The following is a 14,462-nucleotide window of genomic DNA, read 5'->3' as shown; positions in this document are numbered from 1 at the left end:
ACAAGGCATTTTAAATGACAAATACAACTTACCGTATGCTAAATTTTACTCTTTGGACACAAAACCAATTGTCATCAAATAAAACCTTTTGATTTTGAAAAATGTGAAACTGCAACATGTCACCATAAACACCAGGCAAATAAAATCTATGTAATTCAATTCCTTTAGTGTGGTAAAATGTGTACTTTTTAAAACTCCCTGTTCAATGTGACTACATATGCACAGACACTTCTGCCACACTAACAGTTAATGTCCTGCCATGGTTCCATGCTAAAACCCAAACCAGATTCCTACACAACAGAGATCTGATGATCTTTCTGTTCTGCTCACTTCCTCTTTGCTTTTAAGCCCTTTCCATGACATTCAGCCGATAGCCGAAGAACCTTAAAGTGCAGGAGTAACTCTGCATCAAACTACACTGTGAAATCTCCAGACCTGGTGCTACAACGGAAGAGAGACGCTGGAGAACGGAGAGACGTACCAGATTGAGCAAAGAGACTGTCTGCTGGAGCTGGCCATCAATGATGCTGCACCACAGGACAGTGGCATCTACAGCTATGTGTGCAAAAGCCAGCCTTAAGGTTGTTGGTGCATTTGCCATTTGGTGCATGGTGAGCCCATACTGTTGCTTTTCACAAAAAATAAACAAATAAATAAAACGGCCTACACCCTACAGCACTCTTAGAAGTCAGGAAGCTACAGAAGGGAAACATGAGATGCCAAAGTTGCGCTGTCCGAGGTGGCAAAGTACGAGATGAAGCTTGAGATGAGGTTAGTGCCCAACCTGTTTTTTTAGTTCCATGCTTTTTGTAGTTCTAGAAAAAAATTGCACAAAAACAAATAAAATAGCACAAACAACAGTTTTTTATTGAATACAATATGCTTCCATAGAAATACTGTAACGACTCGGCTGGTACGTCACTTGGGGGAAGCGAGAGTCGAGCTGCCAATTATCTGGCCGAGTTGGAGATCTGTTTTTTCCCATACACCGTACAACCCCGAACAGTGTCAGAGAGGGAGTAGTAGACAAAGATGCAGATTGCCAGATCTCCTTTCTGGCATCAAAGCCCATTTATTTTGAACCCACAAACACCATAACAACATGAAGGTCACCTCTCTTCACAGCTTCCTCACTTATGGTAAAATTTCGCACTTTCCATGAGTCTTAACCCCCAGGTCGCCACAATACTTCAAAAAACCTAACGGACAGACTTTTGACAGGTATTTTTCTAAGAAGGGGAACCAGACAGGATTGTAAACTCTTACGTCTATTTTTGCTATATTTTTTTAAACCTCTGGCCGCCTGAGAGCAGTAAATGCATTAAACAAAACACACCCATCATAAAATTAGCCTTTATGTAGATGACATCTTACTTTTTCTACAAAATTCACCTTCTATCAATGAAACAATAACAATTATTAAGGAAGTCTCCTCCACCTGAGATTCAGTTGGAATAAATTTGTTTTATTATAACTGAACAGTGATGCAGAGCTAACACTCTTTGTAACAATGAAACAACAGTAAAAACTGTCCAGAGGCCTTCAGCTCTTTTCTGTTTGCTCAGCTGTTAGACAGGACAAGTCAGAATAACAAAAAAAGCGTAAAAAACTAAATTATTGGATGTTTAACCCATTTATGCCATGGATTTATTTCCAACTGTATAAAAGATATTCTGAAGTTTATTCTTGGAAAGCTGATGGTAAATGAAGTGGAGTCGGGATTTAAATGGTTTGTTGCAAATTTCTGACATTTTTTTCAAGAGTTTAATGTTTTTTCATACTTAACAGTGTAATAATCACCAGGATCAGCAATGAATGTAAATTATTCATTGATCATTTTTGGGTTCATTTCTCATTTCCTTATTTTCTTTGATGGTTGATTTTTCCTTTTTTATGTTTTTAAACGTATTGTTTTCGGTTACACTGAAAGTAGCCCGACTTTATGAGAAAAAGATGACATTTGTACCCAATGTTCTTGTAAAAGTAACTCTCCAGCCAACCCAACTCCACACTGCCTCCATTAGCGCTGGTTGACTGCATCAATGAAGTCAAATCCTGGTTCACCTCAAACGTTTCAAAACTCAATAGCAACAAAACTGAACTTCTTCTGATAGGCACCAAATCCACCCTGAGCAAAACCAATCATTTCTGTCTTTCCATTGACGGCTCCACCATCTGTCCCTCCCCTCAGGTAAAGAGTTTGGGTGTCAGTAGTCTATAAATCACTTCTCACATAAACAACAACACCCGCTCAGCCTACTTCCATCAATGAAACCTACAACGTCTCCGGCCATCCCTCACTCCTCAGTCTACTGCTGTACTTGAACACAGCTTTGTTACTTCACACCTGGACCATTGTAACTCTCTTCTGTTTGGTCTCCCCCAAAAAACCCTCAATAAACTTCAACTGGTTCAGAATTCAGCTGCTCGTATCATCACACGCACTCCATCCATCAACCACATCACACCTATCCTTCAGCAGCTTCACTGGCTCCCCATTCCATACCGCATTCAATACAAAATCTTGCTCTCTACATTCAAAACCTTTCACAACCTTGCACCTCCATATCTCTCTGACCTCCTTCATATCGTCACACCTGCCCGCGATCTCCGCTCCTCCTCCTCTACCCAGTTTTCTGTCCCTTCCACCCTTCTTGTCACCATGGGGAGCAGGCTATTCAGTTGCTCTGCTCCCCAGTTTTGGAACTCACTCCCCTCTGACCTCCGCAATACTGACACACTCCCTCATTTCAAATCAAAACTAAAAACTCATCTCTTCCAAATGGCCTATTCACTTGAACGGTAACTTTTTTATGTTTTCACATCAATATTTTAAAAAAGTCTATGTAATTAAATTGTTGTCGTTTTAACTTTTTAGTGTATTTTATATACTGCATATATGTTGTACGGCGACCTTGAGTGCTCAGAAAGGCGCCCTTTATTTAATTTTATCGTTATTATTGTTATTATTATTAATACTTTAACCCTGGAAAACACAAAAATAATTTTCTTCTGGGCTTTTAAGCTTAATCTGACATTTTTTGTTTGTTTGTCCATTTTTGAGTGGCAACAATTAAAAGCAGCCAAAAAAATCCTAAAAATAATATAATATAAAAAAATATAAAAATACATTTAAAGAAATAAAATAAAAACTTGAGCCCGTGGGTTTCTACAGGGCTAAATTTTCATCAGAAGCGTTTTAACTTTGGGTTGTAGTTGCCACTCTTCACCGCATGGTGGTGGTAATGCCCGTGAGGTTCCCTGGTTTCAGGTTTTAAAGAGCTTCTGCCCTGCATCTTCCAGGTAACCCAACTGCTCCTGGTTACCTGAATCCGCTGAATTCTGTCAATCGAACCCTGCACTCACCTGATCCAGTAAACCCTTGTGCTATCCTAGGCACTTTAACATTTGTAGTTGGGTCATCTAGACCCACTAGACAGTGCTCTGAACCTTTTTTCTTCAATGATTTGTGATCTTCACTGGTGTCCAAGGATTACATGAAATCTTTCCACCTTTATCCACCCTTGTCAAGGTAGGGAGAACACGTCAACGTATGGGTGGGGTCATCTAAGATAGCACAAGTGTTACTCAAGGGGAACCTGCCTTCATTTGTCACTATTTTTTTTATTCCAGATCGTCAGACGAGCAGAAACTGTTTCTTCGCTGACCTTCATCCTTCTGACACTTCCTTGTTTGTCTATGTTTGTTGTTTACATTTGAGTTTGTTTTGATCGATTCTTGGGACGTCTGAGCAGCTGGAGATGGAAGCAGGGGTGTTTCTGGATCCTGGGTCGGTGGTGTTTTTGGTGATTCCCTGGGGTTGATGTAGAATAATTTCAGTGATTTGCATTTGCCTTAAGAGGTTAACAGTTGGTGGTTTTAGAGGCCATGCTTGGAAAAAGATTTTTTTATTATGAAAGAAATATGTGCATTTCCGCGTTTCTCCTTTTCTTGGTGATATTAACGTTAAGCTTGTGTTGGTTTGTTTTCCCTTCATTTCTGAATCCCTTGCAGTGTTTTTGTTTGGATTTAAAGATCGCTGACTCATCATACCCACTTGGAGATCTGAAAGATTTACGTCTTGTTTGTGAGTGTGCAGGATTCAAACGCGGGCGTCTGGCCCCGTGGTGGCCTGCAGTGACAGTGCCGTCAGACGTGCACGCCTGTTATGAGCGAGCACGCCGAGACTTGTAACCATTCGACAAAAGCAACAACAACCGCTGCGTATCTGAAAGAGGACAAATGATGCATGCGCTGTTCAGCAGGGCTTCTTACACATGTGGAATGCAGCCTTTGTTGCAGAAAACAACCACCAACTGAATTTGGGATATTTATGTTCATTTTAGCCCTCTTTAGTGTAATTTCCATCATGGGGGAGTAACGAGCCATGACAACATGTGTTTTTCTTTTTCAGTCAGCAAACATACGCAGGATAACGCCCTGCATCTTCAGAGAAGGAGACTTTTCACCTGCAAATACTGAGGATGCAGAGACCAAAAGCTGAAATGATCTTTTTTCTATAATCAAAAAAATGGACAAATCAAAGTTAGCATCATCACTTTTGCTTTGTCATTTTTCTAAATCCATTTGTTTGTAATGCACTTATAAAAGCAGGAGCCACCAAAGTGCTGAACATTAAGTCAAATATGAATAAAATCACTAAACAGTAGAGAAACGAAATTAACAAGCTGGCCCACTGGATCTGCTTGCTGGAGTAAAAAGATGAGTTTTTCAAAGTGACCTAAAATCCCTGAGGGATCTGGCAGACCTCACAGAAAAGAGGAGGGCATTCCAGAGTTTGGGAGCAGTAACAGAAAAGGCTCCGTCTCTCCAAAGCTGAGTCCTGGGAACTATTGAAAGGATCTGATCTTCAGACCTCAAGACTCAAAGGGGACGGTTAAAATTTAAAAGTTTCAAATTGTTACGGCCATTGTTACGGGCGGCCGTGGTGCAGCGGTAGGGCGGTCGACCCATGATCGATTCCCGCCTTGCACGCCCATGAGTCGAAGTGTCCTTGGGCAAGACACTGAACCCCACCTTGCCTCTGGTGGTAGGCATGCGCCTGTGTTTGGCAGCGGAGCCGCCACCAGTGTGTGAATGTGTGTGTGCATGGGTGAATGGGTCTGTGACTGTAAAGCACTTTGTCCTTGTAGGAAGAAAGGCGCTATATAAGTATACGCCATTTAAGATCATAATTCAGTTTTTTGTCTGTTTTTTACTTTTAAAACGTATTTTTTTATATATTTTCTTTCAGAGTGAGAGGTCTTCCGTCTTTCTTTTTTTCTGCCATCTTTGTTTGTCCAGAGCTCCTGATTGGCAGCATCATCTTGTATTAGACCCCCCTCTGTTTACCCCTTGTGCTATCTTAGATGACCCCACCCTTACATTGACGTGTTCTCCCTACCATGACAAAGGTGGATAAAGGTGGAAAGATTTCATGTAATCCATGGACACCAGTGAAGATCACAAATCATTGAAGAAAAAAAGTTCAGCGCACTGTCTAGTGGGTTTAGATGACCCAACTACCAACGTTAAAGTGTCTAGGATAGCACAAGGGTTACACAGGCTTTGGTGCTTGAAACATCTGGATGGTTTTATAAATATATCCCACTTTGCTCTAATATCTGAGTCATTGTAGAGTTTAATTTGTTCGTCTTTTCTTTATATCACGTCCTTCATCAATTCCCTGGACCAGACATTTTTTACCCCTCCATTGTTTGCTCTCTGGCATAAGAAAAATGAATTTGAAAAATGAATCACTTAGTATTCATTTAATTTAGATTAATTAGGTTTATACATTAATGGCTGAGTGCCCCTAGGACAGTGAAATAAAATGTAAAGTTTTTACACTCCTGCTGACGTTCCACTAAGTCAAGAGGCTTTTAAAGCTTTACCATCCCCAGAATGTAGATACAACCAAAACTGTAGTAAAAACTTTGGTTTTCTCTGATCGCTCCTTTAAAGCCCAGATTTTATGCTGCACAACAACGTTTATCAGCTTTACGGAAGGGGGATTTGCTAAAACTGTTCATTGTTTATCCTATTTCTATTGAATCTCAAACCAAGTCGTGTTCAGGTCAACATCTATATAGAGGTAACCCTTGTGCTATCTTAGAATACCCCCCTCCCTTTACATTGATGTGTTGTCCCTACCATAACAAAGGTGGATAAAGGTGGAAAGAGTTCATGTAATCCATTAATACTTGTAAACTTTTGCTTTGATTTAAATCTTCAGCCAACCCATAAGTCCACCCCACAAATTGATGAGCACATTTCATTTTTTGTAGCATGTATGCAGTGTTGTATGTTTACTGGAAGTAAGTTGTTTCTGGCTTTAACCCTTGTGCTATCTTAGATGACCCCACCCTTACATTGACGTGTTCTTCCTACCATGACAAAGGTGGATAAAGGTGGAAAGATTTCATGTAATCCATGGACACCAGTGAAGATCACAAATCATTGAAGAAAAAAGGTTCAGAGCACTTTTTAGTGGGTCTAAATGACCCAACTCCCAATGTTAAAATGCCTAGGATAGCACAAGGGTTACATCCATTTTTTAACCCTAAATCCAGATCATATCTTCAGTCTTTTCATTTATTTGCTCCTTCACATCCCAGCTTTGGGAAATTAGACATTTATTCTTCGAACAAACTTCACATACAATAAATTAAATTGCAACAATGTCATTTCAACAAGTTCACCTTCATATGGACGTTTATATCTGACGCCTTTCACGCCGACTTTTTTAAACTCTAACGACACACAGAAGAAAGGAAAACTCCACAGTTCTGTGATAAACATCAGACGGTACAGTATGGAAGGGGTAACCATGGTAACCAACTATCACCTTGTGACCAAAAACAGAAACACGGAAAGAGGAATGACGGTCCAGAAAGAAAACTAAATGGAGTCCAGGGTGGATGTCGGAATGGTGGTGCTTCTACGGAGGAGTGAGGAGGCTGCTGTGTGTGGGGGTGGGTACACGTGAGAGTCCAGCTCAGGCGTGGGAAACCGGCAGGGAGGTCATGGTGTGGGCCGGCAGCAGCGGTTGAAAGATGGTTGAAGAAGAGTGGACTGCAGACACACACAGCACAATTACTGCAGGTCGGACTCACGCAAACATGGAGGTTGGAAAAACGGCGCCATGCTCACTGTCTATGAAGGAGTGCAGGGCAGACAGCATGGACCCCTCCGAGCCGCCGTACGCCGTGTACTGCAACTCCTCCGGGATGGGGGTGGACTGAGGCAGCCGGCCGGACTGCAAGGAGGTCATGGGGCTGCTGGAGGAGTGGTTTGGACTCACGTGCTTTTTGTGGCGTGCTCGGCAGTTCTGGAACCAGACCTGGAGGGGGCACAAAGTGAATGAAACGCTGCAGACGTTCAGATACAGACTTTAAACAAATGTTCCAGCGAAGGAATCACTACAAGCTTCCTGGATCTTCTCCTTACGGAGCTTTTTCTCTTAAACTCTGGATGCCTCAACATGTGAGTGGACCTTGTGATGGCTCACAGACCCGAATCAAACTGTGCCCCCTCAGCATTTTTCCATGAGGAAAAGTATCTTAAGTACTACATTAATCATGAAGTTAATGGTTTATTATGGTCTAAATCCCTCTGAGCCTCTGGTCTGCAACTTGCAGTTCTGGAGCCAAATGGGATTCTTTTACCCCTCCGTGTTACCCCGTCATCTCTGTGGTTAAAGAAATCTGTTTTTTTAAGTAACTGTAAAGTTAAAAGCAAGTGGTGATTTTTTTTAAAGTAGAGTAACTCAAACTTTAGACAGTACGTATTACTCTGCGAGGAAAAGGACTACAGTACCCATAATGCCCCAGCAATCCATCAAGAGGTGCAGCTTCTTAGTTTAGCAAAGACAAATATTTAGACACATTTGGAGGTCAGAAAGTTCAACAAGAATTCCTACTTAAGGCACACCGGATAATCAAGCCGATTTTCTGTTTTTGAACAAAATTTGAGGATTTTAAGCGAACCTTACGGTAGGGGGTCACTTAACTAGATCTAATTTAGTGCTAGTTTGTTAGATCATTAAGGGTATTCCCTTTCCGTTAAGCTTGTGCTGCATAACACGACAGCCAAAGATGGACAAGAGTATTTAATTTATATTTTTGAATGCTCATTTCAACATTAGCTGACCTGAATTTGGTTTGTATATGAATAACAAAATAAATAAATAAACGACGGAGAAAATATTAAGGAAAGCGAGCAGCTGCAAACGGAAAGGGAATATTAAAACTGGAAGTGGCACAAAAATTTTCCCTTGTTATACATTGTTGTAATTTTTATGTAGTAATACAATTCAGAAAATGCTTTTGGACTGTTTTTTTATAATGTCCACGTAAAAAAAACAGTAATAAATAACTTTTAAAAAAATCATACACGATTGGTTTTATCTTACATCCCTTTCTGTTAGAAGCCGTGTCTCTGCTTGTTGTGTTTCTGGATTTATTCATTTGTAACAGGGTTGCTTTTTGTGATGCAGTATTTGGTAATTTGCACCAGGATTTGCTGTTGTGTTTTAGTATTTGTTCACTGGGATTTGTTGTTGTATCTTAAATGTAAGCGTGTCTTTCACCTCTCGACCACCGTATAAAACAGGCCTTTTATTTTGAAAGGAAGTAACGTGAACTTTTGTCTAAAGTCATAAACTATTTCATATTTTTAAAAACGGCTATTTTCTCTTAAAGTTTGTTTTATTTATGCAAGAAAATAAAGCTCATTTATATTTATCAGTAACAATAACCTAAATAGAAATCAGAGTTTTATTTTCCTAAAGGTCGAAATCAGACTTTGTTCAGTGTCATTGTCCCGAACGGCTCTTTTGACGTTGAAGGTCGCAGAACTCTGCTGTGCGGTCACCTGATGCACGTTCATGCAGAGACCTTTGGAAGATGAAACCTGAAAATCCTTCTGACTTGCAGACTGCAGTGATTCATCCCTGAGGAAACTGCTTTTGGGTTCAGATGTTTGTCGCTCATCTGTTCCGTCATCAGTTTAGTCTGACTGACCTGGATGACTCTGCGACTGAGGCCCGTCTCCTCCGCCAGCTTCTGCAGAGTTTGAGCATCAGGGTTGTTGTCCTGAGCAAACTGAGCCTGCATCACCTGCATGGAAACACGAGCAGGAGGATCTATTGTGTGGAAGATAAAGTCCGTGTTGTGATCACTGCTGCTGCAAAAATCTGAGGAGGTTTAAAAGGACATCCATTCAGAACTTCAGAGGAACAACTATTAAGATTCTCTTTAGGTTTTTATCTCATACTGTTTTACTTTGGAGGGAAAATCCTGAATGTAGACTTTCGTTAAAAAACATGAAGGGATTCTAACAAATATAAGAACTAGAAGAAAAAAAGTCATCTGGTCCTGCAGAGGAGAACCGCTCAGATCTATTTTGTTAAAAAAGACAAGACAGTGGCTTTCTTTTTTAATGAAACCTGAATGTTTTTTTTTCTTGCAGTTCGTTAATTTTGGTAAAATATGCCAACATGTTCTCACATTTGTGGCAAAGTGCAAAAAAAACGTTAAAACCGTAAAATGATGCATAAGGATTGAAGTGGAAGAAGCTCAGGAAATCTAAAAAACAGTTTGACAGATGCATAAAGAAACTACAAGTCACAAACCAAAAGCTGAGTTTCCAAATACTTTTGCAAGATATTTAGAGTTTCCGCTTTTGTTTCATCTAAGTTTTCCTAAAAATGATGTTCATAATGACCTGTAGCTCAGGTTGGATGCTGATGATATGATCCAAAGAAGTCCAAAAGTATATCAAATCAGAATAATTATTCAATTTCTTTTATTCATTATCTACAACTGACATTTTTAGTCTTAACAGTCACATGCATGCATGAAGGTCTGTCTTTTGCAGAACTGATTTTATTTTCCTCTTTCTCAGTTTTTAAAACTTTTAATGGTTTCTGTCTGCTTTCACCAGAACCTTTCGGGTTCTGAAGCACCAGCCGTTCTCCCTGTAAGAACCATCATTCGCTGAAGCTGCTCCTCACCTGAGGAAAACGAGAACGTCACATCTTCTGTGGAGATTTTTTTACACAACTTTAAAAAAGTCTTTTAGCTTTCCACTAAAACATTTATATTTTAGTATTTTTTCTTATTTTTCTAAAAGTTTTTTAAATCAAACATTCATTTTTTCATTTAAAATGTCTTTATTTTTTAATATAAACTATTTTAAAATATATATTTCTATTTATTTTAGCAGGTTTACTTTCTCTGCTTTGAGTTTTATTAAAATTAAATGACAACATTTTAATTCATAACATTTTAATCTCCGAATTCCTTTTTTACGATTATTCTATTTTCTATTTTTTCTATTTTGTGTGTTTGTAGTTTTTTATTTTTTGTTCTGATTCATATTAAACTTTTCGTGTTGCGAATGTTTGCATGAAGAGTTAGAATTAAGTAAAGTCTGAATTCGCGTTTTCAGTCCAGAACTCACTGCTTTGTTTTGTCTTCATGGTTACATAGAAAAAGTGAATTTGACAGATAGAATTGTCGGAACAAATGGAGTTCTTTATCATCTGACAGTTAATATCTATAATTTCTATCAGGTTTTGGCAAAAACCTAAAAATAAATTAGTGAAATAGTCTGGTATGGGCGCATGCGCGTGGACGGTTCCGGTACCTGCAGCTGGTCGGCGGTGAAGCTGGTCCGGGCTCTCTTGGAAGGTTTGGGTTGGTTGATCTCTTGCTCCGTGGGAACGGCTCCCTCCATGTTCACTCCGGTTCCTGTAGACGTTCATCGGCATGCATAAACCCTTTGATCGTCCGCATCATCACCGGAGCCCGTTTTTCCGGCTCCACTATCCAGCCGGCTCACCCTTCTCCACGGCCCGCTTCAGGTTGTCCAGCATGCAGTCGTAGTGGATCCGGCAGAGCACCTTCCCCTCCACCAGTGCGAACTCTTCCCCGGTGGAGAGCTGCCTCTTGCAGGAGAAGCAGGCGAAGCAGGCCAGGTGGTACACGTTCCCCTTGGCGCGGCGAACCCAGTCCGTGGAATGGATGTTCCGGCCGCAGCACGCGCACCAGGTGCCGTATCTTCTGCAGTGCACGGGCCACGTGGAGCAAATCAGACACCGGGAGAGCCAGACGTTGAAAACGATGCTCGATCATCATTATTTTATCTAAGCCGGGACTTTGAGGCCGTTTTATTCTTAACAACCTTTTAGGCAATTCAAGGAGGTATTTGTGCAAAATGTTCGTTATTTTACAAAAAAAAATGCGCTGTTAAAAAATATGAATAAATAAATTAATAATAATACACGTTGTTGGACTTTAGTTGCACAGGAATGCAGATTCAGGCCGAACTTTCCGATTTATCCGCTGATGTGCGCAAATGTGGTGCCGTTTTCTGCTGTTATTACATTTAAATACAATTTTTCATTTTTAAAAACGAGAATAAAAGCTCGTGCACATACCGAAAGTAATCCAGTTTGCAGAAAATCTCCTTTTCTTTGATGTAGCAGCTCGCGTGGCTGCCAAGTGAAGTCTGGCACACGCTGCAGGACAGACAGCGCACATGCCAGCACAAGTCGTTAACCTAAAGCAAAGACACGATCAATTAACTGAAGACAAGTGTGGGTCGGCCTGCGCACTCCTGCGCGCGGGGCTGTTACTTCATGTCTTTTTCATCGAAACCGCAGTAATCCAAACGCAAACGCTGCTAAACGCAAAGCAAACAGAAACTTACTTTTAATAAATACTTATCCACTATTTCCTCGTTGCAGTTTGCGCACACGCTCCTGCAGTGCAAAGGCGCGGAGGCCATGGCCCGCGGGGACGCGGCGTCCTCATCCAGAACCTCCAGCGGTGCGCCCTGAGGACAACAAACCAGCCGTTTGAAGATTACGCGCAAGAACGCCTCCGACCTGGAGACCACCGTGAGCTGCGCGTTGTCGGTTCACATCCCACTGACGCTGCAGAGGAGTGAACTACATGGCGGGGAGGCTTTGTTTTTATTTCTAAAACTGCAAAAGTTTGAAATGTGTGACAGAAACGTCATCGCAGCGGCTTTAATTTAATAGGGACAATTATGCTCAGAGGAATCGAACAAGCGGCGCGCCAGCCTACCATGATGTCGCGTCTGGCCTCCCTCGAGCATTTGCTGAGCAGCTCTTCGTCTCCTTTGCAGTCCTCACACATGACGAAAAGCTGCGGCGGGAAGAGGTTGTCGGTTCGTCAGACGGTGGCAGCTGGCTTAAATGCCTCGCGCTCCTTCCCATAAATATCATGCCTTCCACTTTTCACCATGACAACGCCGCCGATTACCGCCATGACATTTGAAACGCCGGGATTGTCATTACTTACAAAAACGGACAACACTCGACCTCATACTTGGCGCACGTGCATTATGTTCTTGAGCGTGCATTTGTGCCTCGGCTGCGGCTGCGCCGTGAACCAACACACCCATTCAGACTGTCAATCACCGAAGCAGCGCGGGGCCCCAAGAAAAAGGGGGATTGATTTATTTAATAACAGCAATTAAAAGACTAAGTTCGCCACAAACGTCTGACCGGGCAACAAAAGGTGAAGAGGTCTCATTAACTACTTGAGTTTTAATTGCAGAATTCAGGAAAGTCATTTTCTGTGACATTTCTGCAAATCCTGAAATCTGCCCGCTAACCGGGGGCCGCCGCTTGCCGAGGCCCGCTCCAATTTAATTGGCCGTTTAAGTCCCCATTTGTTCTGGTCGGAGGGATGTCTGTCACTCACCTGGTCATCGGGTGACAGAGACTCGCGCTCTCTGCCTTTGACATCGCAACACTCAACTTTCGCCTCACTTTTCCAGCGCATATCTGAGTCCCGGACGCGGCAGCACCAGGTTTTCCTCTGCGGCGCTCGCGCGTCCTCCTGTCAGCCAGGTCCTCCTTTCTGCGGGGCGGATCGGTATTCCCGTTTTCCTTAGGCCCCGCCCCCTATTAAAATAAGCTGTTATGAAGTTTCATTTATGAACGTCGGCGCATCAAACTTTCGACATCTCTCTTCGTTTTCCAGCATTTTACGCACACAAATCACAAGTTCCTTATTTCAGCCTGGAGGGCGCAATCAAACTAAAGTATTTTAAAATTGTTTTTTATTAGGCTTTTATTTTTTAAGCAGGGGCACTTGCGTAATCATTTGTGTTCAGTCAGATGTGGTTTATTAACCATTGAGGAGCATTTTTGGACGCAAAACATCAGACTAAAAAAGCCTTCATCTTTGTCCTGCGTTTTTATTCTGTTATTTCCATCAGAAAAAAATATTTTACATGTTTTGGGGGAAATAAATAAATCATAAATGATAAAAAATAAAGTTAATGTCGTTAATATATTTTCGCTATTTTAAATGCATTGTTTGGATCAAATGTCAAACAGAAAAGAGAGCATTAAACAGTCAGCTGGGATAGAAATAAAAATTTCACTGTTATATTTAAAGCAAAACTTTCTAAGTCATCTTTAATGTTAAAACCTGTAAGAGGGCAACCTGTTTGAAGATAATCTACAGTTTATTACAGATGAAAAACATGATATCAGTGGTTTTCTGTACAGTAATAAAGCTGACCTTTATTTGATGTATCATTTTTCAGCTGTTTTTATCTTCTTTCTTATTTAAAAAATAATTTCATTTTAATTGCATACAAATTTCGTTGCAAAAACTAGTTGTTTTTTTTACAGAGAAATGCAAACAATTTTAGTGCAGATTTGAGCTCAAAAACAAACCTGCATTTTTGTTTTCATTTTCAGACAAATTGTTTTGCATAAAGAAAAACGTGTCAGTCTGAACCTCCAGATGGAAAATACAAGACACTGTAATTCAATTCAACCTCCTGAACTGGTGGTTTGTGAGACAAAAGTTCTTGTTCTGTTGGTGCAAAAGAGGTTCCAGTAAAGAAGAACGGAACGTCGCAGTAGCTGATATCCACCACCTGTGAAGGTGAACTATGTGCAGAGAAGGTCGTTCTTCAGGAGAGGAAGAAAATCTTTCTTTTTGTCCTTTTTTTGTTCACAGACCTGCAGTCCCACCCATCGTGCACACACACACACTCACACACACACACAAAGCGAAAGGCTATTTTGTGTTGGGCAGAATAACAGTCCAACCTGCCACAGCATGAGCCTTCATCTGTATCGCTTCATCGCAGAGGGATAAAGGAGTTAGCGTGCCTCCACCGAGATGTGTCTTGTTCCACCTGGTGGAGATGAATGTCTTCATCAGATAGCTCAGCTCCACTGCAGAGGACAAACTCCTTACTGCAGAGTTGTTGATGCTGCAGGAGAACCTTCTCCTCAGATGGCTGCTGTCAGCGCTGAGGGCGGAGGTCAGGTCCAACCTGCTGGAAGATCAGCCCCGAGCTGTGGCAGACCCAGGTGTTTGTCAGTGCAGAGGAGCTGATCCGGCTGCAGATGCAGAGAGATCGCAGCGTTTTACAGTTGTTTTCCTTTTCAGCGCTGCACGGCT

At 41.4% G+C, this 14,462-nt stretch overlaps 1 protein-coding gene across 3 annotated transcripts; it reads right to left on the bottom strand.

The window, feature by feature from the left end:
• Positions 1 to 6,557: 6,557 nt before the first annotated feature.
• Positions 6,558 to 12,875, bottom strand: lhx8 (LIM homeobox 8). 3 transcript variants are annotated; one of them, XM_020702225.2, is made up of 9 exons: positions 12,738 to 12,875; positions 12,096 to 12,176; positions 11,716 to 11,841; positions 11,444 to 11,565; positions 10,846 to 11,066; positions 10,651 to 10,754; positions 9,024 to 9,119; positions 7,153 to 7,342; positions 6,558 to 7,074 (listed from the first exon to the last, which is right to left on the bottom strand). In XM_020702225.2, the coding sequence occupies exons 1-9, from the start codon at positions 12,816 to 12,818 to the stop codon at positions 6,998 to 7,000; spliced, it is 1,098 nt and encodes a 365-aa protein (XP_020557884.1). In that variant the 5' UTR covers positions 12,819 to 12,875; the 3' UTR covers positions 6,558 to 6,997. The 3 variants fall into 3 exon arrangements, with proteins under 3 accessions (XP_020557884.1, XP_020557885.1, XP_004067726.1); XM_020702226.2 differs by having other exon boundaries at positions 10,846 to 11,063; XM_004067678.4 differs by lacking the exon at positions 12,096 to 12,176 and having other exon boundaries at positions 6,559 to 7,074.
• Between the last annotated feature and the right edge of the window lie 1,587 nt (positions 12,876 to 14,462).

This window comes from Oryzias latipes, chromosome 4 (genome assembly GCF_002234675.1).
Source record: "Oryzias latipes chromosome 4, ASM223467v1".
Classification (NCBI taxonomy): Eukaryota; Metazoa; Chordata; class Actinopteri; order Beloniformes; family Adrianichthyidae; genus Oryzias; species Oryzias latipes.
The sequence above is the reverse complement of the archived record's forward strand: the minus strand, read 5'-3'. Positions and strand labels throughout refer to the sequence as shown.